This window comes from Jaculus jaculus, chromosome 10 (genome assembly GCF_020740685.1).
Source record: "Jaculus jaculus isolate mJacJac1 chromosome 10, mJacJac1.mat.Y.cur, whole genome shotgun sequence".
Lineage (NCBI taxonomy): Eukaryota > Metazoa > Chordata > Mammalia > Rodentia > Dipodidae > Jaculus > Jaculus jaculus.
Window position 1 is genome coordinate 56,084,320 of NC_059111.1, and position 27,253 is coordinate 56,111,572.

Sequence of the window (27,253 nt, forward strand, 5' to 3'; positions counted from 1 at the left end):
GTTAGTCATCATTTGCTTATCCTGGATATTGAGTTTCCTTATTGATTTCCTAAGCTGCATTACTATAGAAAAGCCCAGTTCTTTCTCTAGAACAAGAAGAGTAAGCCATTAAGAAGAAAAGAAAAGCCAAGCTTTGATATGCACTGAATTCTGTGACATGCTTTAGTAGAAGCTAGCCACTGCATTGAGAGACCTTTCTTTTGTAAAGGTAGCTTTTTAGGGCGTCTTTCATTTTGGATGATGTTTATGAGATAAAATGTAAGTAGTGGCCACCATTACATGTGGTCTCTCTCTCCCCCCCTCTCTCTTTCTTTTTGAAAGTGTCTCACTTGAATTCATGATCTTCCTGTCTAGGTCCTTTGGCTTTGCAGGCAAATGCCTTAACCACAAAGCCATTTCCCCAGCCCAATTCTACTATGTTTTAATCATTAGCCCTTAAGTACTGACTTTTTTTTGACACAAAGTCTTGCTTCATATCCCATGCTGGCCACCAACTCACTATGTACCCTTAAACTCTTGTTCTTCCTGCCTCTACTCTCAAGTGCTGAGATTACAGGCATGCCCTACTATACACAGCATAAACATTTTTTTTTAAACTTCAGAATGATATTTAGACCTATAAAACAAATGTAAGGGCTGGAGAGATGGCTTAGCGGTTAAGCGCTTGCCTGTGAAGCCTAAGGACCCCGGTTCGAGGCTCGGTTCCCCAGGTCCCACGTTAGCCAGATGCACAAGAGGGCGCACGCGTCTGGAGTTCGTTTGCAGAGGCTGGAAGCCCTGGCGTGCCCATTCTCTCTCTCCCCTTCTATCTGTCTTTCTCTCTGTGTCTGTCTCTCTCAAATAAATAAAAAAAAAAACAAAAAAAAAACAAATGTAATATATGGTCATTTAATAAATTATTGAACTGAATTTCTGTGATGGTAGTGAGACTCAGTCCCAGGATCTTCTTATTTAGAAATCACTCTGTGATTACAAATAGAGTCAGTACAGGAAACATTGTCCTTTGGGTTCTGTGGGTTTGAGCTGCTGCCCATTTTAAAATACTTTCGTTTTAAAATAATGAATTGGATCAGAAGAATAACTCAGTTTTCCTAGTTACTAATGCAAGAGCCCAGATATTTTCACAAAGTTTTTTTTTTTTTTTTTTTTTTTTTTTTTGGTTTTTCAAGGCAGGGTCTCACTCTGGCTCAGGCTGACCTGGAATTAGCTCTGTAATCTCAGGGTGGCCTCGAACTCACGGCGATCCTCCTACCTCTGCCTCCCGAGTGCTGGGATTAAAGGCGTGCGCCACCATGCCCGGCCCACAAAGTATTTTAAATCTTCAACAAAAGTATGGCTGGAAAAAAAATTTTTTTTGATGGTTGGTGTAATAGAATCCTGGGGAGCTAATTTCCTTAGTTCTTAATTACTATATTGTGAGGCACCTTGTTTTGCTCTCTATTAACCAAGTGTCCTTGACTGAGGCTTATCTTAGGGATACATAACTGTGGCCCGTGCTTTAATGCTATTGTTTGGAAGAGTTGCCTTCTGCTTTTTATTAATACAAACCGGTAGTGCTTCATTGCCATTAGCATATTTTTCTAGTAAATGAAACATTTGCCTTCATGCTGTTAAAATATGATGGCTTTCTGTGTTCCTGTTTTATATCATTGTGAAAATTTTATATTTTACAAATTAATAATTAGCAGCTTTCTCTTGGGATTTCCTGTCTTACTCAACATTTACCCTCTTAAATATATGACCTGATAGGGTCACTACTAATAACTAGACTGAGGAATAATCAAATAAGCAATCATCATTGGATTAATATCTGTCACATATATGGCATTTACTGTATACTGAGCACTACTGAATATATTTAATCTATGTGAAGCAGTATTTTCTTTGTTATCCTCATTTTGCAGTGAAGAAAGTGAAGTATAGAAGCTCGAACTCTCTGGCTCCATATATGGAGCCAGGAAGTTTGATAGAAAAATTTGTGCTCTTATCCACCATGGTCTAGGAGCTCTATAATGACAATCATAATGGCAGAGGAACTATAATGCAAATATTTTAACTCCAGCATTTACCCAGTTTCCCATTTGCAGTCATAACTCCCTTAGCAGCTATTTTTAGTAAGCCATAACTTGTAGATATAATTAGTTCAGGTAAATCTCAAATATTCTAATATACAATTTCCATTCTTCCAAAGAAGACCAAGTGTCTTCAAAGGATGCCCTATTTTTTTTCAACCATTTGCTTGTGGTAATTTTTAGTACTTCTTTGTTCTCCATAGAAGTTGAATTGTGTAATATTCATTACAGGAGAGCAGACTGGTTTCCAGAGTACTATGTTTGAAATATGTTGCTGTCTTGCACATGGTAAACATATGGCATAGTTCATATGCTTAGGTTATGCCTACATATAAATTTGTCTGCTTCTGGAGAAAATGTGACGTTTCATGGACAAGAGTAATGAAGCTGAAACCTGTCATTATCCTGCCAAAAAAAAAAAAAAAAAAGGCAATATGTGGTTGCATCCTTGCCAAGGTGTTTTAAAGAGCTACCTTCATCCTCTCTGGCCCTTTCCTTTCTTTTCAACACACAATTCTTCATATAAGAAGAAAATAAAAGAGCTGCACAATCTAATAAACAAACAGAAAATATTTGCTTTGTTCTCACCCATATCACGAGTTTTTCCAAGTCTATCTCCTAATTGTACTTTTCATCCACCAACTGACATCTGCTTATTTACCATATCCTCTATGAGCTTGGTGATGTGCATGGTTTTTCCCTGGCAGGCTTATGCAGACATATGCTCCTGTGCCGTATTGTAATCATTGTGATTTCAGGAAGATCTTAGATCTCATGACTTAATTCTCTTTCAATTAGAGGGAAAAAACTCTTTGGGCCTTAAATAAATTTTGCTTTCCCTTGGGACTGAAGCCAGGTTTCTTTAGGCCCATCAATATGTATAATACATCAGCTGCCTTAATGGCTTTGCTAAGATTATAAGTGGCCATAATTTTGTAGCCTAAAGAAAATATATTGGCCCATTACCAGTTGATAGAGGTCAGGGCATCCTACTGCTATGAGTAAGGAAAAATGAAAAAATGACAGCTGCTGTCAGCATGAGTTCTTTTCCTAAGCTCTGTTGGTAAGCTTCTTGAGTAGAAAGGCCTGTTTATTTTCTTTCTGGTGTATGATTTTCTCCCAATTAACTATCCAAGGAATTATTTCATCTGTTAATAGTCAAGATACTATCCATAGACATAAAAGACATTTTCAGCTATAAATTAAAAAAATTAAAGTAGCATTAATGATATTTCTATGTATAGAACTAATTAACTACTTTATAATAGAATATCTTTTCTAGTTTAATTCTAATTATAAAACCATCCTTTCATTATATTATGCCTTTGAAAATCTATGGGTGCCACATTTTGAAGGCATAGTGAATTCTTATTAGAATAATTATAATTGAATAGGAAGTTGCAGAATGTTTTTGATAAGGTTAACTAGTTTGAATCACACATACACATGAAAAAAATCACAAATTATTCCCTTGGTGTCCCAAACTACAGTTCTTTTCTTCTTAATTAGTAAAAATTCTTACATTCCAGTGAATATGTATTACAAAATAAAGGCACATAGTAAAGAGCATAAAATCAGCGCCCTAGTGAGAGACTTGAATGTTTATAGCCATTCTGAGTAGCAGTGTATCAAGGGTCCATTTTTTGTTGAAATCTTTTTTTGCTCTAGTGAAGTAGAAAAGGAGTTAGATGCAGGTGGACTTGATTATTCCCATAGGAACCTCCTACAAACTCAGGCTTATGGAATTTAAGGAAATAGAAACCTGATACTAGGCATTTATGGCAAAATAGAAAGAAGTCAACTTTCTCAGGCATCCTATTTGTATTCTTAACTCTCCTACATACAGAAAATATGAATTGAGGATTTGCCATAGGCCATGCATAGCGATATAGATATGTAGAATCTATGGTGGAATTCTTGCTCTCATGAAACTTGTCTTTAAGGAGTTCCAAGCACAATGCAAATAATTACTAAAACTCTTGTAAATTATGTAACTAATGAATGCCAAGTAAGAAGTATATGTTGCCCTCAGAGCATTTTATGGGAGACCTGCTCCAGTCTGGGATGACAGGGAAGATACTTTCTTTGGTACTGAATATTGAACTCAAGCATTTTTTGAAAAAGTTAAGGATATCAACCTTCATGAAATATTAAGTTAAAGTTTGAATTATAAGGTGTGGCCAATTAAGATGTGAGTGGAATAAGTTTTTCAGGTAGTGGACCTAATAAAGGCACAGAGGCCTTGATGCAGGATCTTGATACAAGAAGACAGGAATAAACATCTTCATGGTCCTGACTGGGGTTGGTTTGTATTTCACAGTGCAGTTAGAGCTTTGGACAAATTATGTTCTTGAGGACATACTACCTCTCATTAAATTAAAATATATATATATATATATATATATATATATATATATATATATATATATATATATAAAACCATGTGCAGTGCTAGCAAATGTGACCCATCGGGTCTTTTATGTCCAACTCCAGGACAAATATGTAGTTTGGTGACAGTAAAGCTTAGACACTGAAAATGTAGTTAAGATTAGTCAGACCTAAACTCAAATCCTGAATCTGCCATTTAATAGCTGTGAGCCTTGGACAGTTTACTGATGCCTCTGTGATTTGAAGCAAACACCAGAACACTGACAAAACTTTGAACATGGAAAGCGCTCCGTAAATGTCAATTCTGTATAATCAAGGAGATAAAGTGCCAATGTGTAAAGGATCTCTGGCTATGTCTTTGGTGGCTTTTGTCCATCTTGCTGGTTTCCACATCTGCTTATGACACAGGCAGTTGTCAGGATCCATAAGAGCAGTCCTCTACTCTCTGCTTTATGAGTCTTCTAATCTCTGGACTATCAATTCCACAAGATAGAACTCCACAAAAGTGCTCTTGTAGGAGCTTGTGTTGTCTGTATACTTGATATCTGTCCCAATGCATGTACCAGTAACAGAGCAAATTTCCACCAAATGGAAAAAAAACAAAGGAAGAAGTTTATCTAGGTGTTACGAAGTTGAGTGACTTTTTCCTTTTCACACAGTTAAGTGTGTCTAGATCTAGAAGATCAGTCTGGGATCTGAGAGGACGGATTATTTTCTGTGCTATAAAAATCTATAATGAATAAAAACAAGAAAAATAAAAACTAGATAGTGAGCCTTACACTTACCTAATGTAATAAGTTCACCCTTTTCTGAGGCTGGCTCATGTTCAAATGTATTTTCTTCCCAAGGTATTTTAGAGCCACTGCTAAATCAATTTTCAATTGTGTGTTATAAAGGAATTTTGAGGGCTGGAGAGATGGCTTTGTGGTTAAACGCTTGCCTGTGAAGCCTAAGGACCCTGGTTTGAGGCTCGATTCTCCAGGACCCATGTTAGCCAGATGCACAAGGGGGCGCACACATCTGGAGTTCATTTGCAGTGGCTGGAGGCCCTGGCGCGCCCATTCTCTCTCTCCCTCTGTCTGCCTCTTTCTCTCTCTGCTGCTCTCAAATAAATAAATAAAAATGAACAACAACAAAAAAAACTTAAAAAAAAAGTAATTTTGAGTATTTGACCTTGGGTAGAAATTTTTATAATTTAAAACATACTAAGATTATATAAAATGTTATAAAAGTTATCCATGTGTAGATTTAACATATGGTGGTGTTTTACTATGTTTGTTTCAAATCTTTGTGTAGGGAGGAGGAGAGTGGGGGGATTGAATCTGGTGCCTTGTACATGTGAAGCATGTGACTCTTACTATAAGCTACAGCCCTGGCCCAGCTCCAAATCTTTTTATGGTTTCTAAAGGATACTTATTTTGGATCAGGGTGACTCCTATTTCCTTTCTATCTTGCTTTTTCATGCCTTTGCTCTTCTACTTGATGAATCCTTAGTTTGTTATATATATATATGTGTGTGTATATATAATAAAATATTATAATATATTATTATAAAATAAATAATATATAATAAACATATATAAGATATATATTTTAAGAATCAGCTTGATTTTTCTTTATTCCTGTATATGTTCAATAATTTCTTCTCCTACCTTTTAACTTTTTTCTACTTACACATAATTCTAATGACAGAGATGTTGGTACATACCTTCATCCCAGCACTCCAGAGGTAGAGACAAAAGAATCATAGGGGCTGGAGAGATGGCTTAGTGGTTAAGCACTTGCCTGTGAAGCCTAAAGACCCTGGTTTGAGGTTTAATTCCCCAGGACCCACATTAGCCAGATGCTGAAGGGGGCACATTGCATCTAGAGTTTGTTTGCAGTGGCTGGAGGCCCTGGCGTGCCCATTCTCTCTCACTCTCTCTCTGCCCCTTTCTCTGTCTGTCACTTTCAAATAAATAAATAAACATAAAAAAAATTAAAAAGAATCATAGGATTGTTGCAAGTTTAAGGCCCATTTTCTCTACCTAGAAAATCCAGGCTAGACAAGGCTACTTAGGAAGACCATATCTCAAAAAACAAACAAAAGCTCTGTTTTTCTTTGTACAACTCATTGAGTTTAATGTTTAATGTATTTATTACCAATGTTTTCTTTTTATAAGTCATTATTCTTTTCTCTAAGTGTTTAATGTTGTAAAATTTACTCTTGATGCCTTTTGGTTGTTGCTGGTTGTTTTTGGTTTTTACTTTTGGTTGTTGCTTTTTCTTTTATTTTAAATTTAATTTATTAGTTTTCTTTTCAGCAAATACGGGCAGTTTGGTACCATTGTTTAGGTTCATCCATGATCTACCCCCTCCCAATGGACCCTCCTTGTTGATGTAAATGGGTCATGCATTGTGAAGTTAGTCCACAGTTATTGGTACGATAAATGTCTCTGCATATCATGACCCAACATGTGACTCTGACATTCTTTCCGCCCCCTCTTCCGCAAAATAACCCTTACTTTTTTTTTTTAATAGAGAGTTTAATAGGTGTAGGCCCTCTTGTAGCCCATGATTAATGGTAGCTTGATATTGGGGAGTGGGCTTATGTTTGGATATGGTTCTGATTTGTTTCCCAGCTGCAGATATGGGTCTCTTACCACTGAGGGGATCAGTTAGCCAAGGAATCTTGAACTCCTGAGTTTAAGAGGCTCTCTTGGCTCAGCCTCCTAAGTGCTGAGACAACAGAGCATACACCACAATGCTCAGCTAAAATTTACTCTTAATTGGCATTTTAGTAGCATCTTGGGGATTCTATTACAAAGATTTTCTTCATTGTCCAGGTATACATATTCTATAATTTATACTGGTATGAAACTCATGAATTATTTAGATTTTAGAAGTAATTTTTAATTGTTTAAGATTTTCATACTTAGTACTTAAAAGTTCCAAGTATATAAGCATCTTTTGTTGGTTTTAATTTTTTTTTTTTGTAGTAAATGCAATCAATGAGATAGTTATTCTTTGGAAGTTGGCCTGGTATATAAATGGAAAAGGGCTAGTTATTATAGAGTTTTACAAACAGCTTGCAAATTATGTACCAAAAGGGACTCTGATTCTATCCCTTTCTTCATGTTATAGGAAAATAAGTAACAGAATGGATTAGTGATCAAGTCACAGCCATATAGACAATACCTGAGAAACTTAATTTTCTTGCTTAGCATCATGTTTTGTCAGACACAACCTTAAACACCATTTTGTCTTTTCCAGGAACATTGAGAATCTCTGACTTACCTTACTTATTGAGCTAACACCTTGTGCCTTGTGCAATCATTCAGAGAGGGTGAAAGTGACTATTGAGTGGTATAAGGCATCCTGGAGCACTGGGGTAAGGCTCTGGGTACAGAAAGAGTGCTGCAAGGGAAGCTTCTTTTAGCTGCTAGAACATATCTCTGTTTATGTTCCTTTTTACAATGAGAAGTAGATAAGAGTATGTTAAAACAGAACTGAAACTAACATGGAATACTTTCACAGTAATAACAGTGCAAAACATGCCTTTTTCTTTAGCCTTATATCCTCATGTAGTTACTCTATTTCCTTTCTTTTTGTTGTTTTAAGATGGAGTCTCATGTAGCTTAAACTGGTCTTGAATTCCTCTTACCTTAATCTCTTACATGCTGAAATGACAGGTATGCACCACCATGACTGGCTTCCTTTTTTTCTTAAAGTAAGAAAAAGTAACAAAAGTCTTATTCTTCCTTCATTTTAGAGATGCCAAACATACTTCCTATCTTCTGGTCATTATATTTCTTGTTCATATTCAAATATTAACTGCAGAATGAAGTTTCAGGTAATTTACATCCTTTTGCTAAAAAATCCACATAGAGCAACATATTTACATTTTATCATTTGTAAAAAGATACTATGACATATTTGTTTCTTGGAAAGAGTTATAACTTCATGAGTTTATAATTACATAGCCACTGTATGCAGGCTGCATTGATTTTCCACTCCCATTTTAGAACTGCATCTCAGAGAACCTGTGAGAACCTACTCTACATTACAGTAATTTGTTGCCCAGAAGCACTTTGTGGGAACCTAAAATTTTTCAGTACTCTGATAAGACATTATTGTATAAGTGGGTGTGTAATGATTACCTGACAGCTGAAAAATAATTTCTGTAGTCTATTCTGTGGCTAAAAATAAGCAATTTGCAAAGCTCTGTTTGACTTACTAATAAGTGGAAGATTTGGTTTGCTATCTTGGTAAAAATAACTTACCATTTTAAAGTGGGATTATAGGAAACTAAACTAGCTGGCTATTGGTTTGAGATAAGGTTAATCATATTGGATAAATGATATTGTGAGAGAAACCAGTTTATTCTATTGAAAAAAGTTCTTAGAAGCAAAACCTCCAAAATTTGAATATGAAAATTTGCTTATCTATGTTTTTATTGTATTTATTTGACAAACAGAGAGAATGAGAGACAGAGAGAGAGAGAGACAGACAGAGATAGAATGGGTAAGCTAGGGCCTTTTGCTACTGCAAGTAAACTATGATGTATGTGCCACTTTGTATGTCTGGCTTTATGTAGATACTGGGGAATTGAATCCAGACCAGCAAGCTTTGCAAGCAAGCACTACAGCCATTAAGCTATATCCCCAGCCCGTAGCCATGTGTAAAGATATTAGAAGTTATACTAGATTAAAAACTGTCTGCATAAAAGCCATGTTCTTGGCACCTGTGAACATAACTTTATTTGGAAACAGGCTATTTTCAGATGGCATCATAGTAGATTAGGTGGGCACAAATTCAATGACTCTCATCATTTAAATGTTCATTTTGTTTCAAGGTAGGGTCTCCCTCTAGCCCAGGCTGACCTTGAATTCACTATGTAGTCCCAGGCTGACCTTGAACTCTTGGTAATTCTCCTATTTCTGCTTCCTGGGTGCTGGGATTAAAGGCTTGTGCCACTAAGCCAGGTTTGGAATCTTTTGAAGAGGTGAATTTGAACATAGAGAGACAGACATAGGGATAAAAGATGAACCTACAAACCAAGAAGCAATAGGAAAGATATTTCATACAGAGAAAGCATGGGTCTACTGGTACCTTAATTTCAGACTTTAAGCCACCAGAAATCTGAAATAATATATTTCCATTGTCTCAAGCTCCACCATTTTGGATAATTTGTTATTTCAGCTCCAGTAAACCAATTCAGAAAATTATAGTTTTTATTTTATTATAAGCAGTATAGAAACCATTATTATATGCACGGGAGGTTCCCAAGTCTGCACACAGGATGGAGTGAAACCATACCTCTACAAAGTCCCTGTATCTCAAAGAGCTTAACTCATGTAAGAGCTGGAGCTCCAGGGAAACCCACTATCATAGATTTTATGCTTTGTTTTGCATGGCTGGCTTTGCCCAAGAGAAATCAGTGTAAGGAGAGACTTTACACAGCAGTAAAAATAAACTTTAAACCTGCTATGTTCCTTTTGTGCTTTTTATTTTTTTAAACCAGGAGCTCATAAGAAAGTTATGACCCTTACATTTTGTGATGTTCACCATCTTCTAATAACAGTAACTCCTTCCTTATCAGTTTTATTAATCCCAGCAGTGTTTTTGTTTCTGTCTTTTTCTTTCACGTGGAAATTTTTGCTACAGTAATGCTCTTATGTATGTTTTTCTCTCAATTAGGAACTTGCACTTCGTTTAAATCAAACTGCCCTTTCTGTCAGCTAGATTTAGCTGTTATTAGTTTTTATAATGTTTCCTTTTCTTTTATTTGATATTTTATTTTTATTTACTTATTTGAGAAAGAAAGAGAAATGCAGATTTGGGGGGGGGGGAGAGCATGCACTTAGACACACCAGGGCCTCTCGCCACAGCAAATGAACTACAGATGCATGTGTCACCTAGTGCATCTATCTGGCTTTATGTGGGTACTGAGGAATCATACCTGAGTCCTTATGCTTTGCAAGCAAGCACCTTACCTGCTAAGCCATCTTTCCAGCCTGTTTCCTTTCTTGATTAATGACTGCTACAAGTTCCTAGTCTTGTCAGTGAATATTAAAGAGTATAGACCAGGGATGTGCTTAGCATGGACAAGACATTGGGTCCAATCTAGCACAAAAACAAGCCAACAAGTAAGCAAGCAAACCATTTAAGATAATACACAGATTTGGATCAATTTATGGGCTTTAAATATTGACACGAGGATATTATGAATGCTGCTTGAGCAAATCATATACTGAAATAAGATGGCACACAAATATCCAAAGGTATCAACCAATTCTAGAAATGAGAAGGATGCTAGCTGTGATGAAATGAAAGGTATATGCTCAATTTTATTTTAGCTGTCTTGTCATTCAGGAAAATAGAGCTAGGGAAGGGAGCTGTAGCAGATAGCTTCAAGTTTGCTGATATGAACTTCCAGACCAGGCACAGTTATGGAGGAAGGGATATTTATTGAAGCTTACAGATCCAGGGGAAGTTCCATAAATGGCAGAAGAAGCTGGCCTGCTTTCACAGGACCAAGCAGAGAGAGAGAGAAGCACAAGCCAAAAAGCCACACAGCACAGCACACTTCAGGAACTCCTGCTAGGCATGCTTTGCATATCTTTAGACTGAAATCTTTTTTTTTTTTTTTTTTTTAACTATTTGCAAGTGTTTTTTTTTTTAAATTTTTTTTTTTGTTGTTTATTTTTTACTTATTTGAGAGCGACAGAGAGAGAGAGAGAAAGAGGCAGATAGAGAGAGAATGGGCGTGCCAGGGCCTCCAGCCACTGCAAACCGAACTCCAGATGCGTGCGCCCCCTTGTGCATCTGGCTAACATGGGTCCTGGAGAATCGAGCCTTGAACCCGAGTCCTCAGGCTTCACAGGCATGTGTTTAACCACTAAGCCATCTCTCCAGCCCTAGACTGAAATCTTAAACCCACCACCACACCTTAAGATACACCCAATGACACTGCCTCCAGCCAGGTGGCTGCAGATGCAAACTATAAGCAAATGAAAAACTGAGTATATTGGGGGCCATCTATTCAAACTACCACAGGAGCCTTACCATTAGTTCTATTAACTTTCAAAGATGGAAACCTAGGTTTCAACAGTTGTGTCAATTGATGAATATGAAGGACAGATATGTGAGAAAGCAATTGCTTTCAGACTTTAAAGTGCACAGAAATTACCTAGAACACTGGATAAACACAGGTGGCTGAGCCTCATCCTCAGAGGACTTTGCCATCTAGAATGAAGCCTGAGAATGTGCATTTGTAACAAGCAGTTGGATGCTGATGCTGTGGGCAGGAGACCATTCACTGGAGACTACCTCTGTAAAGAGACTGGACTCTATGGTAGACTTGTCTCAGTGAGGGGGAGCACTCTGCTTTCTCTTTCCTAAAATGGGGGATAATGATATTTATATCTTTTAAAAATATTTTAGTTTTCTTTATTTTTTTAAGAGAGAGAGAGAGCGAGAGAGGAGAGAGAGAGAGAGAGAGAGAGAGAGAGAGAGAGAGAAAGAGAGAAAGAGAGGGAGAGAATGGGTGTGCCAGGGCCTTCAGCAGCTGCAAATGGACTCTAGATGCGTGCACTCCTTTGTGCATCTGACTTACATGGGTCCTGCAGATGGAACCTGGGTCCTTTGGCTTTGTAGGCAAGTGCCTTAACCACTAAGCCATTTCTCCATCCCAGTGATATTTATCTCATTGGGTGTTATGAACCATCCCATACATCACCATGTATAGTGCCCAAATGATGGTTCATGCTTTCATTCTCTAAAAAATCTATCTCTCTGGTGTGTTTTGTATGGGAACACTTTGTTATTGAATGTTTTTAGGTCAATAAAGTGTTTTTTCACTTATGGACACGTTTGCAACAATAGAAATCCTGGAACTCTGATTCCTTGGAGATTCTGAATGAGCAGGTCTGAGGGTTGTCATGGGTATCTATTGGTTTGCAAAGTGGACCATGGTGTTTCCAAGTCAGTTTTGGGAGCTACTGATATTGAGCAGCATTTCTCTTATGCAGAGTTTCTCAAGTACTATACTACATAGAACCATCTGGAACACCTAAGACATGCCAATGTACCCAGTCCCAGGGATAATGACAGAATTGATTCTGGGCTTTAGGCACTGGGATGCTAAAAAGTCCTCAGGTAGTTCTGAAATGCAGCCAGGCTAAGAAAAAATAATAATAATAATAATAATAATAGAGTAAGAAAACATGGAGTCTTTTTTAAAATGCAGAGTTTGGTCCTCACCTTAGAGGTGCTGCAATAAAGTTTCTGGGATCAAGCTGGTCATGGTGGCGCATGCCTTTAATCCCAGCACTTGGGAGGCAGAGGTAGGAGGATCACTGTGAGTTCGAGGCCACCCTGAGACTAAATAGTGAATTCCAGATCAGCCTGTACTAGAGTGAAACCCTATCTCAAAACAAACAAACAAACAAAAAGGTTTCTGGGATCAGATATGGTGGCACATGTCTGTAATACTGCACTTGGAAGGATTGCTGCAAGTAAGTTCAAAGCCGACCTTATCTACAGAGTGAAACCCTAACTCAAAAGACAAACAAGAGCTGGAGAGATTGCTTAGCAGTTAAGGTGCTTTCCTGGGAAGCCCAAGGACCCATGTTTGACCCTCCAGGTCCCACATAAGCCAGATGCACTAAGGTGTCACAAGCGTGCAAGATCGCACATGGGCACAAGGTAGCTCATGCGTCTGGAGTTTGATTACAAGTGGTTGGAGTCTCTGGCATGCCAATTCTCTCTCTTTTGTTCTCTCACATAAAAGGCCAGTCTGTTGGGCTTGCCTCAAAAAAAAAAAAAAAAAAAAAAAAAAACACCAAACAGGAAAAATTCAACAACAATAAATATAAATAAATTACTAGCCAGTCTCTCTCTTCTTCCCTCCCTACTTCTATCTCTCTTTCTCTTCCTCCCTCCATCTTTCTCCTTTCTTTTACTTCTTCCCCTCCCCCAGTCTGAGTCTTGATATGGAGCTCATACAGAACTGGCTTCAAACTCACTATGTAGTCAAGATTGCTCTTGAACTCTGAACTCATAATCATCATGCCTCTGCCTCCCCAAGTGTTGAGAGTACAATGTGTGCTTCAATTGTTAATCATAATAAACTAGGAGGATCATAGTTCAAGCAACACTGGAGCATCCCTCACCTAGGAAATGTGGCCTGATTGTACCCTCAACTATATATACATGTATGTGCATTTACAGTGTACTTTTCTTTTTTAAAAAAAAATTTATTTATTTATTTGAGAGCGACAGACAGAGACAGAAAGGTAGATAGAGATAGAGAGAATGGGTGCGCTAGGGCCTCCAGCCACTGCAAATGAATTCCAGACACATGCACCCCCTTGAGCATCTGGCTAATGTGGGTCCTGGGGAATCAAGCCTCAAACTTGGGTCCTTAAGCTTCACAGGCAAGCACTTAACTGCTAAGCCATCTCTCCAGCCCACAGTGCACTTTTCTTATCTGATCCATCCTCTAGTGAGGCAGTTTGGGTAACAGAACAATAAGAACATCTTATTGAGAAACCCCAGATTCAGGTTGTCTTTCTTTAAACGCGCACTTGGAAATATGAGTCTACATCAGACATATGTTCCCCTCAAAGGAGACCATAGCCTGCTTGATTAGATAAGACAGAAACAGGAATGAAGGAAGGAATTAATGCATTACAGATTTAAAAATATGAAAATCTAGAAAATAGGGAAGTACTTTGTGATGTAGGATGACCTTTTGTAAAATGTGGTTTTGGCCCATCTTGGATCTGGGAAAGTTACTGAAATTCTGTTTGAGAATATAGATGGGGAGCAGATAACTGTGAACCTGACACTTTGTTCCAGTGGATCCCATATTTGGGGTTTCACCACTTTATAACTCATACCCCAGGCTATGTAACTTCCTTCTGTGTTATCATTTATAATAAATCCTATATTTTGAAATATTTATTTATTTATTTGATAAAGGGGGGAGAAAGAGAAATAATATAGGCACATCAGGCCTTTTGCCACTAGAAACTAACTCCATATGTATGTGCCACTTCATGTGTCTGGCTTTACATGCATACTGGGAAGTCAAACATAGATCTGCGGGCTTTGCAAGTAAGTGGCTTTATCTGTTGAGCCATCTCTCTAGCTTGACTCCTATTATTCTGTTGAGATCTTGTTGACTGAGTATAAAAGATATAGCACATCTTTAAAAAATAAATGATTGCTTTGACTTCTCTGAAATAAAAATTATAAGCCCTTTTTATCCAGATAAACCAATAAATAGGCACATACACTATTGCACAGTTCATGTTGATAAAAACAGGTCTTCTTTTAGGTATTAGTGTATAATCAGATAAAAATAAACATATGTACTGTTATGAATATGCTATTACATTAAGCTGTATGAAGAAAATTTTAAGGACAATGGATTTATTTCTGGAACAAAAGAGATAGTAAGAAATAAACCTGTGACTGGCAGCCAGTTACAGAACCCATCTCCGTTAGGATGTGTTGGATTTTCTGTTTCCCTACATCTGTCTTAGGTTATTGTATACAAGTCCTGTTTCCATAAAGCATCTTGTTTCTCAAATGCCATATGAAGATTTGGAAAAATGTTATAGTTGATAAAATTTGTGAAAGTTGGCTTAAGTTAGTGGTTACTTTTTATTATTTTAAATTATAATGTATAATGTTCAGTATGTAAGTTTATAAAAGTATAATTATATTCAGCCCTTTAACCATTTATTGAAATTTAAAAATAATCTTTGATTTACCAGGTTTACATTTGATAATTCCACATGTAAATATATTCAGATATATGAACGTATGTTTTTTGGTAGCATTGTTTATGATAGCAACCAAAAAATTCAAGCTTTCTATTAGTTCAGAGCTAATTAAATGAATTATTTTGAAAAATTATTTATTTATTTATTTGTGTATATGTGTGGTTATGTATGGGCACATGTCATACAACATGCATGTGGGTCAGAAGATAACTTTGAAATGTCTGTGCTTCACCTTCTTTGAGACATGTTCTTTTATAAAAAGAGATCCACTTCTTTTATTACTATACAGAGAATTAGGTTTCATTATATAGTTTTTAAACACTAAAAAAACTCCCATCGACTCTCTTTATTCCTTTTTTACCAATCTTGTGCCCTTGTTACAACTTAGGCTTCTTTTTGCTTTCTTACTGTTTCTTTTTGTCCTTTCTCGCTTCTTATCACCTCTCATTCTCTTGGCTCCTATTTTGAATCATAGACCATACTCAGTGTCACATCTCTTTATTTATAAGCATACAAACATTAAGAATTAGAACATACATGTAAGAACATATAAACAATGGAGTTTTACTCAGAGGTAGAGAAAAAAGAAGTTATGAAATTTGTAGGAAACTGGGTAGAATTGTAAAGAATTATACTAAGTGAGGTCTCCCAAGCTCAGACAACCATTTCTTTCTTCTTTTTTTGTTTTTTATTTTTATTTTTTTTCTCAATTTTTATTAACATTTTCCTTGATTATAAAAAATATCCCATGGTAATACCCTCCTTTACCACCACCCCAGCTTTCCCCTTTGAAATTCCATTCTCCATCATATCCCCTCCCCATCTCAATCATTCTACTTATATATATATACAATACCAATCTATTAAGTACCCACCTCCCTTCCTTTCTCTTCCATTTATATCTCCTTTTTAAATTACTGGCCTCTGCTTCTGAGTTTTTTCCTTCTCAAACAGAAGCCCAATCATCTGTAGTTAGGTTACACATATGAGGGAGAACATTCAATGCTTGGCTTTCTGGGCCTGGGTTACCTCACTTAGTATAATCCTTTCCAGATCCACCCATTTTCCTGCAAATTTCTTAACTTCATTTTTCTTTACCACTGAGTAGAATTCCATTGTATCAATGTGCCACATCTTCATTATCCACTCATCAGTTGAGGGACATCTAGGCTGGTTCCATTTCCCAGCTATTATAAATTGAGCAGCAATAAACATGGTTGAGCATGCACTTCTAAGGAAATGAGATGAGTCCTTAGGATATATGCCTAGGAGTGCTATATCTGGATCATATGGTAGATCAATCTTTAGCTGTTTTAGGAACCTCCACACTGATTTCCACAATGGCTGGACCAGATTGCATTCCCACCAGCAGTGTAGAAGGGTTCCTCTTTTCCATATCCCCGCCAACATTTATGATCATTTGTTTTCATGATGGTAGCCAATTTGACAGGAGTGAGATGGAATCTCAATGTAGTTTTAATCTGCATTTTCCTGATAACTAGTGATGTAGAACATTTTTTTAGATGCTTATATGCCATTCGTATTTCTTCCTTTGAGAACTCTATATTTAGCTCCATAGCCCATTTTTTGATTGGCTTGTTTGATTCCTTATTAGTTCTTTGAGTTCTTTGTATATCCTAGATATTAATCCTCTATCAGATATATAGCTGGCGAAAATATTTTCCCATTCTGTAGGTTGCCTCTTTGCTTTATTCACAGTGTCCTTTGCAGTGCAAAATCTTTGTAATTTCATGAGGTCCCAGTGATTATTCTGTGATTTTATTGCCTGAGCAATTGGGGTTGTAATCAGAAAGTCTTTGCCAAGACCAATATGTTGGAGGGTTTCCCCTACTTTTTCCTCTAGCATTTTTAGACTTTCCGGTTTTATGTTAAGGTCTTTAATCCATTTGGACTTACTTCTTGTGCATGGAGAGATAGAAGGATCTATTTTCATCCTTCTACAGATACATATCCAGTTTTCCCAACACCATTTGCTGAAGAGGCTGTCTTTTCTCCAATGAGTATTTTTGGCATTTTTATTGAATATCAGGTGGCTATAGCAACCTGGACTTACATCTGGGTCCTCTATTCTGTTCCATTGATCTGCATGTCTACTTTTGTGCCAGTACCATGCTGTTTTTGTTACTATGGCTCTGTAGTATAGGTTAAAATCAGGTATGGTGATACCACCAGCCTTAGTTTTGTTGCTCAGTATTATTATAGATATTTGAGGTTTTTGTGATACCAAATGAATTTTTGGATTGTTTTTTCTATTTCCATGTAGAATACCTTTGGAATTTTGATGGGGATTGCATTATATGTGTAGATTGCTTTTGGTAAGATTTCCATTTTCACAATATTGATTCTTCCAATCCAGGAACAAGGGATGTTTTTCCATTTCCTAGTGTCTTCTGCAATTTCTAGCTTGAGTGTTTTAAAGTTCTGATTGTAGAGATTCTTTTTTTTTTCGAGGTAGGGTCTCACTCTGGTCCAGGCTGACCTGGAATTAACTCTGTCATCTCAGGGTGGCCTTGAACTCATGGCAATCCTCCTACCTCTGCCTCCCGAGTGCTGGGATTAAAGGCGTGCGCCACCTCACCTGGCTGATTGTAGAGATTCTTATTTCCTTGGTTAGGTTTATTCCAAGGTACTTTATTTTTTTGATGCAATTGTGAATGGGAGTGATTCTCTGATTTTATCCTCTGTGTGTTTGTTGTTAGCATATATGAAGGCTACTGATTTCTGTGTATTTATTTTGTATTCTGCTACATGGCTGTAGGTTTCTATCAGCTCTAAGAGTTTTCTAGTAGAGTCTTTAGAGTCCTATGTATATAGAATCATGTCATCTGCAAATAATGATAACTTGATCTCTTCCTTTCCAATCTGTATCCCTTTTATATGTGTCTCTCACGTTATTGCTATGGCTAAGACTTCCAAAACTATATTAAATAAAAGTGGGGACAGTGGACACCCTTGTCTTGTTCTTGATTTTAGTGGAAAAGCTTCCAGTTTTTCCCCGTTTAGTAATATGTTGGCTGTTGGCTTGTCAAAAATAGCCTTTATTATATTGAGATATGTTCCTTCTATTCCCCGTCTCTGTAGGACTTTTATAATGAAGGGATGTTGGATTCTATCAAACTCTTTCTCTGCATCTAATGAGATGATCATGTGAATTTCTCCTTCAATCCATTTATATGATGTATTACATTTATAGATTTGCATATACTGAACCATCCCTGCATCTCTGGGATAAAGCCTACTTGGTCAGGGTAAATGATCTTTCTAATATATTTTTATATAATGTTTGCCAATATTTTGTTGAGAGTTTTTGCATCTATGTTCATGAGGGAGATTGGTCTGTAATTTTCTTTTTTTTTTTTCTATTGTTGTCTGGTTTTGGTATCAGGGTGATGCTGGCTTCATAGAGGAGTTTGGTAGATTTCCTTCTTTTTCTGTTTCTTGGAAAAGCTTAAGAAGCAATGGTGTTAGCTCTTCCTTAAAGGTGTGGTAAAATTCAGCAGTGAATCCATCTGGGCCTGGGCTTTTTTTAGTTGGGAGGTTATTCATAACTTTTCGGATCTCCATGCTTGTTATCGGTCTATTTAAGTGATTAATCTCATCTTGATTTAAATTAGGTAGGTCATATAAATCAAGGAACTCATCCATTTCTTTCAGATTTTCATACTTTGTGGAGTATATGCTTTTATAATATGTCCCTATGATTTTTTGAATTTCTCTGGCATCTGTTGTGATGTTACCTTTTTCATCTCTAATTTTATTAATTTGTGTCTCTTCTCTCTTTCTTTTGGTTAGATTTCCTAAGGGTTTATCAATCTTGTTTATCCTTTCAAAGAACCAACTCTTTGTTTCATTAATTCTTTGGATTGTTCTTTGTGTTTCTATTTCATTAATTTCTGCCCTAATCTTCATCATTTCTTCCCACCTACTGATTTTTTGTTTGCCTTGTTCTTCTTTTTCCAAGGCTTTAAGGAGAAGCATTAGGTTGTTTACTTGCGACCTTTCTGGTTTCCTTATATAGGCACTAAAAGGTATAAATTTACCTCTTGGGACTGCCTTCCTTGTGTCCCAGAGATTTTTGGTATGTTGTGTTCTCATTATCATTTGACTGTATAAATTTTTTGATTTCCTTCTTGAGTTTTTCATTGACCCGTTCATCATTTAGTAGTGTATTGTTTAGTTTCCATGATTTTGTGTATGCTCTATAGCCTTTCTAGATATTGATTTGTAGTTTGATTCCATTGTGGTCAGATAGAATGCAAGGAATTATTTCAGATTTCCTGTATTTGTTAAGATTTACTTTGTGTCCTAATATATAGTCTATTTTAGAGAATGTTCCATGTGCTGCTGGAAGTAATGTATATTCTGCAGCATATGGATGAAATGTCCTGTATTTATCTTTTGGGTCCATTCCGTCTATGACCTCTTTTAGTCCAGATGCCTCTCTATTTATTTTTTCCAGGGATGACATGTCAATTGATGAGAGTGCGGTGTTGAAGTCACCCACTACCATTGTCTTTGGTGTTATCTGTGACCTTAGTTCTAATAGTGTTTGGTGAATTTGGGAGCCCCCATGTTAGGTGCATATATGTTTAGGATTGTAATGTCCTCCTGTTGGAGTTTGCTCTTAATCAATATAAAGTGTCCTTTCTTAACTTTCTTGACTAACGTTGGACTGAACTCTACCTTGTCAGATATTAGAATAGCAACCCCTGCTTGTTTTCTAGGCCCATTTGCTTGAAACACCTTTTTCCAACCTTTCACCCTAAGATAATGTCCATCCTTTGTAGAAAGGTGAGTTTCTTGGAGACAACAAGTTGTAGGATCCTGCTTTCTAACCCAGTCTGCAAACCCATGTCTTTTGGTTGGGGTATTGAGACCATTGATATTAAGCGATATTATTGAAAGGTGTGTATTTATGTTTGCCTTTTTTTTTTTTTTTGTGGTTCCAGTTCTACCTTTGCTCTCTTGTATTAGTTAGTATTTGAGTATTGCTTGTTTTTTCTCAGTTCCTTATGTATGTGCTTTTCCTTCTCTTCAGCGTGGAGGATTCTTTCAAGTATTTTCTGTAGAGCTGGTTTTGTCTTCAAATACTCCTTTAACCTGCTTTTGTCATGGAATGTCCTTATTTCCCCGTCTATTTGAATGAATAGCTTTGCAGGATAAAGTAACCTTGGTTGACAGTTGTTATCTTTCAGAACTTGAAATATATTACTCCAAGCCCTTCTGGCTTTTAAAGTTTGTGTTGAGTAATCTGCTGTAATCCTGCTGGGCTTGCCTTTGTAGGTAACTTGGTTTTTCTCTCTGACTGCTTTCAATATTTTTTCTTTGGTGTGTATGTTTGGTAGTTTGATTATAATATGGCAAGGAGAGGTTCTTTCCAGAGTTTGTCTGGCTGGTGTTCTAAAGGCTTCCTGTAACTGCATTGGCACCTCTTTCTGAGTTTGGGGGAAATTTCCTTCTATGATTTTGTTGAGGACACCTACTATGCCTTTGGAGTGAGAATCTTCTCCTTCTACTATGGCCTGAATTCTTGTTTGACCTTTTCAGTATCCCGAATATCTTGAAATTCCCACTCATACTTTTCTTTAAGATTGTCTTTCTCTTTGTTGGACTGTATGAGAACTGCCATTTGGTCTTCTAGCTTAGATATTCTGTCCTGTCTTTCATCCATTCTACTGGTGAGATTTTCTACAGAGTTTTTTTTTTTTTTTATTTCATTAACTGTGTTTTTCATTGGTAGTAATTCTGACTGGTTTTTCTTTATTATTTCTATTTCCTTATTTATGTCTTGTATTTCCTTTTTTATTTCATTAGATTGGTGTCCTGAGTCTTCTTTTAGTCCTTTGATTTGATCTTTCACTTCTTTGAACATATTTACAGTCATTCTTTTGAAATATTTCTCAGGCATTTCCTCCAACTCATTCTCACTGGAGGTCATCTCTGATGCATTAATACTTTTGGGGGATTTATATTGTCTTGATTTTTGGTGTTTTTTGTGTTATAAGGTATATATCTTTGCATCTTGGATTAAGTTAATGCTTGGATTTTCTAGTTTCCTGGGTATTCTTTGATGTATATATTGATCTGTTGTTATATATCTTCAGTGTATGAGATTAAGATGCTAGGTGTAGCTCTAAACGCTCTCACAGTATTTATAGAAGTGTTTCTAGGGGTTGAGGTTGCCTGCTATGGGAGTATTCAAGTAGGCTGAGTGGAACAAAATACAGGTAGGTTCTAAAATTTAACTAAACACTGTACACATTCAATCAACAACAGTACCAAGTATTTATGCAAGAGTAGGTGTTATAACAACCAGATCCTCTATCAACAATGAGGTTAAGATTTCTGGTCTGTTGAGTGTTCCAAGTCAGCTTGTGACCAAGTAAGACCCTTCCCTGGTGCAATCCTAGTTACCTTTTTGGATGATTTTGGTCTCAGTCAAGTAGGCTGGCTGGGTCGCTGGACTGCTGTTCTGTTTTCTGGAGCTGGGCACTGGCTTTTCCTGTGGGGAAAACTGAGCCTGGCAACTGTGGCCCTGCAGATGGGCACCCCTCCTGCTATAAGTGCTACTTCTGCTGCTGAAGCTGCTGCTGCTGAAGCTGCCGCTGCTGGGTCTGTGGCTGCAGCTGCTGCTGCTGGACCCACCACTGCTGCAGAACCTGCTGCTGCCGCTGCTGAAGCCACTGTTGTTGGGCCTGCTGCTGCTGCTGCTGAAGCCACAACTGCTGGGTCCACTGTTGCTGCTGCTATAGCTGCCACTGCTGGAGCTGCTGCTGCCATGGCTGAAGCTGCTGTTGCCACTGCTGGAGCCACTGTTGCCAGTGCTGGAACTGCTGCTGTTGCTGTCGGAGCCAGAGCCATGGCTTCCACTGCCACTTCTGCTGCAGGAGTGCTTTGGCCTGCCTTTGTGGGCTCAGGATGCTCTGGGACTCTCCTACTTCTCTGCTGCCATTTTAATTTCTCACACACCTCACTTTTTAGTAAAAGTGTGTATTTTGCTGGGTTTTCTTTGGATTTTTCTCCCCTAGGCTGCTTTGGTGTGGTTCTTATGCCACCATCTTAACCGGAAGTTAGACAGACATTTCTTGATACTGCAAAACTCCCAGAGTGGAAGCTTCAGATTCTCCTGGCTCTTCTTCGCATAGTCATAGACACATTGGGATCACAGATGCTTGTAACATTGCACCTAGTAACTTGGGTGCTAGGGAATTGAACCCAGGCCATCAAGCTTTCCTAGCTACACATTTAATCACTGAGTCATGTCCTTAGCTATTATCATGGACTATCTTACCATCAGTGAAAGAATGTGGGCTCAGGGGCTGGGGAAATGGCTTAGTGGTTAAAGCGTTTTCCTGCAAAGCCTAAGGATCCTGGTTCAATTCTCCAGGACCCATGTATGTCAGATGCACAAGGGGGCAGATGTGTCTGGAGTTCTTTTGTAGTAGCTGGAGGCCCTGTCATGCCCATTCTTTCTCTCTGCTTCTTCCTCTCTTTCAAATAAACAAGAATGTGGGCTCATATAGGAAGATGCCAAAGTTACTTTAAAGAAACAAAAACTAGAGACAGAATGCTGCAATAGTATAAAACCATTTTTATACTAAGAATATTTGAATATTTATGTAGATAAAAATCGACTTAAATACATAGTATATTCCTGAGATGATCCATTAAATCTTTTATAAAGGCTTATCTTGGGACTGGGATGATGGCTCAGTAGTTAAATGTGTTTGTCTGCAAAGCCTACTACTCAGGTTCAGTTCCCAAACCACTCATATAAAGATGGCCTCCAAAGATGACCCACATGTCTGACATATGTTTACAGTGGTAAGAAGCCTTGTTTGTCACCCCTCCAACACACACCACTTGCAGACAAATGTAAAACAGGCTTAGCTTTTAAAGAAATTAAAAACTTTATAAATTTGCATGTCATTCTGTGGGTTCACTTCTGATATGAGCAGATGTATTTAGGAAATAAGAGTCATCTGAATTATGATGTTCCCTCAGGAACTTAGAATTTCATCATATGGACAAGTCACAATCCTAACATGTCAACAGAGGACATTTATACTTCTGTAAATTTTATGTGTGCTGCTGAACTGAGCACCAAAAGGCTTATATTAAAGGATATAACTGTACTTGCACAGTGTATATGAGGAGTATAATCTTACTCTTTGCCAAATATAATCAAATTTCTTATATTTTTTACCCAATAGTACCATTGAAAAGTAGTAGACAAAAATACTTAAAATATAAAATTGAGCTGGGTGTGGTGGCGCACGCCTTTAATCCCAGCACTCGGGAGGCAGAGGTAGGAGGATCGCCATGAGTTCAAGGCCACCCTGAGACTACATAGTGAATTCCAGGTCAGCCTGGACCAGAGTGAGACCCTACCTTGAAAAACAAAAACAAAAACAATATATATATATATATATATATATATATATATATATATGTATATATATATAATTGATTAAATTTATTTGTCCATTTTTAAATTTTAATAAATATAATTACATAAATTAAGGAACCCCATTAACATTAAAGCCTGTCTCCTGGACTTTACTATATTTTTAAGCATGTTAAAATCAACTTCATTACTTCTTGTTTATTCATTTCATTCACTCAAAGTTTGCATCCCTTCTTGGCAATTTCGCAGGTGGATAGTCATGGGTCTTCTAAGCTATAGTCTTCAACATTTAGGACTGATGTTAGGACTTAATGTGACTGTATATAAACTGAGATGAATAGGTGACAAACTAAAATTTATTTCTACAATTATTTAGAAGAGCTACACATGCCACCAATTGAGGGCCTCAATATCTGGATTATAGTAGCCCAGACTGAGGAGCTTCTCTCACCCTGCTGTTTATGCTTCTCTTGGAGTGTCATGGAAACATTCAATAATGATTCCACCACACTGAGCTCTTCCCTGCCTTAGCAGTGTTAGGCTTTTGTGCAGATGGATTCTGCTCATATGCTGTTTTTGGATTGATGCCTATTTTCCTGAATCAGAAAATAGTAAAAGATGGTTTTCTATTATTTACTCATATCTCTAACTCTGCTCTGTAAAGTGGAAGAATGTTCTGTGAAAATGAATTATTTGTCTCTTTTGTAATCATAATATGCCATATTTCCAGAGCAGGTATTTAATAATAACTTATAAAACACTGCTTATAGATTTTGCTACACATATGTCTACTTGTAGTGACTATTGACTTGCACTCTTTCCTAATCTGCTATCATAATTCTTGTTATTATCTTCTTTTTCATTTCTATTACTCTGTGTTTTGCCCATCTTCATGGGTTACTGTTTACTCCGAATCTCAGACCTGTGACTGGGAACATCACCAGTTAGGTTGGCTGGTGTTTAATATAAGAAAAACACTTTTAAACACAAGAGTTCTTTCTCTGTGCAGGTCATATTTTTAACTGTTGGCTTTTCATGTATGGTGTATACAAAGTTAGTGTGTTCACATCTGATGCAATTAGGTATGTCCAGGAAGTCAGTCATCTGAATCATAATGTCCTGTCACACACTTAGAAGTTCACCATTCTAATAGCTCAGTAGAGAGCATTTAGACCACATTTACTATAAATTTACAATTGTTTCTACTAAAATAAAAGAACAAAATAATAATGTGAAATAAATTAGCCTAATGGCTAGCTGATATTAGTGTTCTATAGCCCATATAAGTCCAACTCATAAGTAGTGTTGAGGAAAGTATACAGGCTTTATATTCACCCAAAGTGTGCATATATATTTGGTAACTTCTTAGGTAGGAAAGGTTGGATGTTTGAAGTTATAGCATTCTAAGAAGAATAGGGATAGCAATATTTCTTTTAGGATTGATGTTCACATTTAATGTGGTTGTGTATGTAAGTTGAGTATACACACAGTAATAATAATGATAGTCAACAGTTACTGAATGCTTATTATAGAACAAACATTTTTCTGAACCCTTTATGCCTATTAGCTCATTTAGTTTTCTTTCTTTCTTTTTTATTTTTTTTGAGGTAGGGTCTCAATCTGGTCCAGGCTGACCTAGAATTAACTCTGTCATCTCAGGGTGGCCTTGAACTCATGGCAATCCTCCTACCTCTGCCTCCCTAGTGCTGGGATTAAAGGCGTGCACTACAACACCCAACTTCATTTGATTTTTATAATAACTCTATCATTATTCCCATTTGACAAATGAGAGTGAGACACAGGCAGGTTCACTTGATTTCACAGCTTAGTAGTGAAGGCTTTTGTAGCTCATGCTGTTATTATGTACACTGCACCAACTCTCCTCATAAAATCAGTGCCCTACAGCTTAGTGTCTAGGACTTGTTTATGCTGGCAAATCTATGTGAGCTTCTAGATTCCATCCCTTTTCTAACCCATATGTGAAGGAACACTGTTTCTTCTCTGTCAGATACACACACGCACACACGCATGTGCGCATGCCTGTACACACACCCACACCCACACACACCCCTTTGCTCATGATGCTAATTCCCCTGGGCATTTTACCTGCTCTCTCTCCCTCCCCACATCTGAGTATCACCAAATCCTTAGGGATTATGTCATGAATAGGGGTGTGTTCTTAGGCCACATTGTTCTCAAGAAAATGCCTTCATCCCTTGTCACCTCTTATCTTCCTGTCCTTTCCCCTCCACTTGTCAAGCACTAAATTTTTTAAGTTGGGTTGGTGTTATAAGCCAAACTACAGCAGGTAAAATTTGTCCCTTTCAACCACCATCCTGTTAGTCCTTTCTGTTTTACTCTTTTTTATCTCAGGAATTCAATTTAATGTAAAGCTTCAACTGCTTAGGACACGGGAGATTAATGGGAGAAGCAGAGCTTCTTAGACCTTAAGGTACATAGGAATCACCTACTGACAAGGTTAAAATGCAGATTTTAATACAGTAGACCTGTGGTGGACTGACATCTCTAACAACATCCTGATCATCTCAGTGCTGTAGTGGTCTTAGGACCACACTCTGAATAGCAAGCATTTAAAGATGACACCTTAAGATGGCAGAATATTTCTTTACTGTTTTCTTTTCCAGTCATGATTAATCTAAAGAAATGACTTTCTTGATAGATTTAGGTAATGTAACACTTTCCAAAAGAGACTTCACTGTGTCAAAAACCCACTCTCAGGCTGCTTAGTAGTAAAGCAATTCCTTGTTTTGAGAAAGAACAGTATAAACTTACATATTTGGCTGTGAAGTTTTGCCATGAACACTGTAAATGCCTGTTCTTCCATCCATCAGGATAATTTAGTAATGCTAAAGTGATGTCTGATCCTTTTGACTAAGCTGCATGTGAAAGCACTGCTTTGCTAATGCTCAAGGTTGAATCTCTCATAACAGGGTTACTTTACTAAACTTATTAAACATGCATATTTCAACATCTGCTTCTTTGTGCCCTGAGATCATGTACATAAAAGCAAAATCAAGTCAACTTTTATGTCCCTGCCTTTGATTTAGAGTCAGTTCTCTAAAGACATTAATGAATAATTCTGTTTGAACTGGACTGATAATACTAATCTGGGTAATTAAACTGTTTGAATAGAACCCTTCTATGGAAGTGGTGATATGGAGTCTCCCTGGGTGACAAAAGCTTATGTCTTCTCTTTCTGTCTTCAGGGAGGAGAGCACTGCTACTACCAGGGCCAGATCCGAGGAAACCCTGCCTCACTTGTTGCCTTGTCAACATGCCATGGACTTCAGTAAGTGCCACAAAAATTACTTAGAACATTTGTTCTTTCAATAACATTGTCTCTATTTTATTGTATGGGAGTAAAAAAATTCATTTTATGTTAAGGAATAATTTTACATCAGTAATGGTTCTTGTCATTCTTTTCTTGTGGGTTTTTAAAAATGTTTATTCGTTCTTTTAAAAATATTTTATTTTTATTTATTTAGTTGAGATAGAGGCAGAAAGAGAATGAGTGTGCCAGGGCCTCCAGCAGCTGCAAACTAACTCCAGATGCATGTGCCACCCTGTGC

General features: G+C 37.2%; 1 protein-coding gene across 11 annotated transcripts in view; it reads left to right on the plus strand.

Annotated features, from left to right (window-relative positions):
- The window catches only part of Adam22 (ADAM metallopeptidase domain 22), a 255,202-nt gene that overhangs the window by 122,591 nt on the left and 105,358 nt on the right, over window positions 1–27,253 (plus strand). For all 11 annotated transcript variants that reach the window (XM_045160147.1, XM_045160149.1, XM_045160150.1 and 8 more), the window contains exon 5: window positions 26,891–26,973. In XM_045160147.1, coding sequence (XP_045016082.1) covers window positions 26,891–26,973 — 83 coding nt within the window. The remainder of the gene's footprint in view (window positions 1–26,890; window positions 26,974–27,253) is intronic.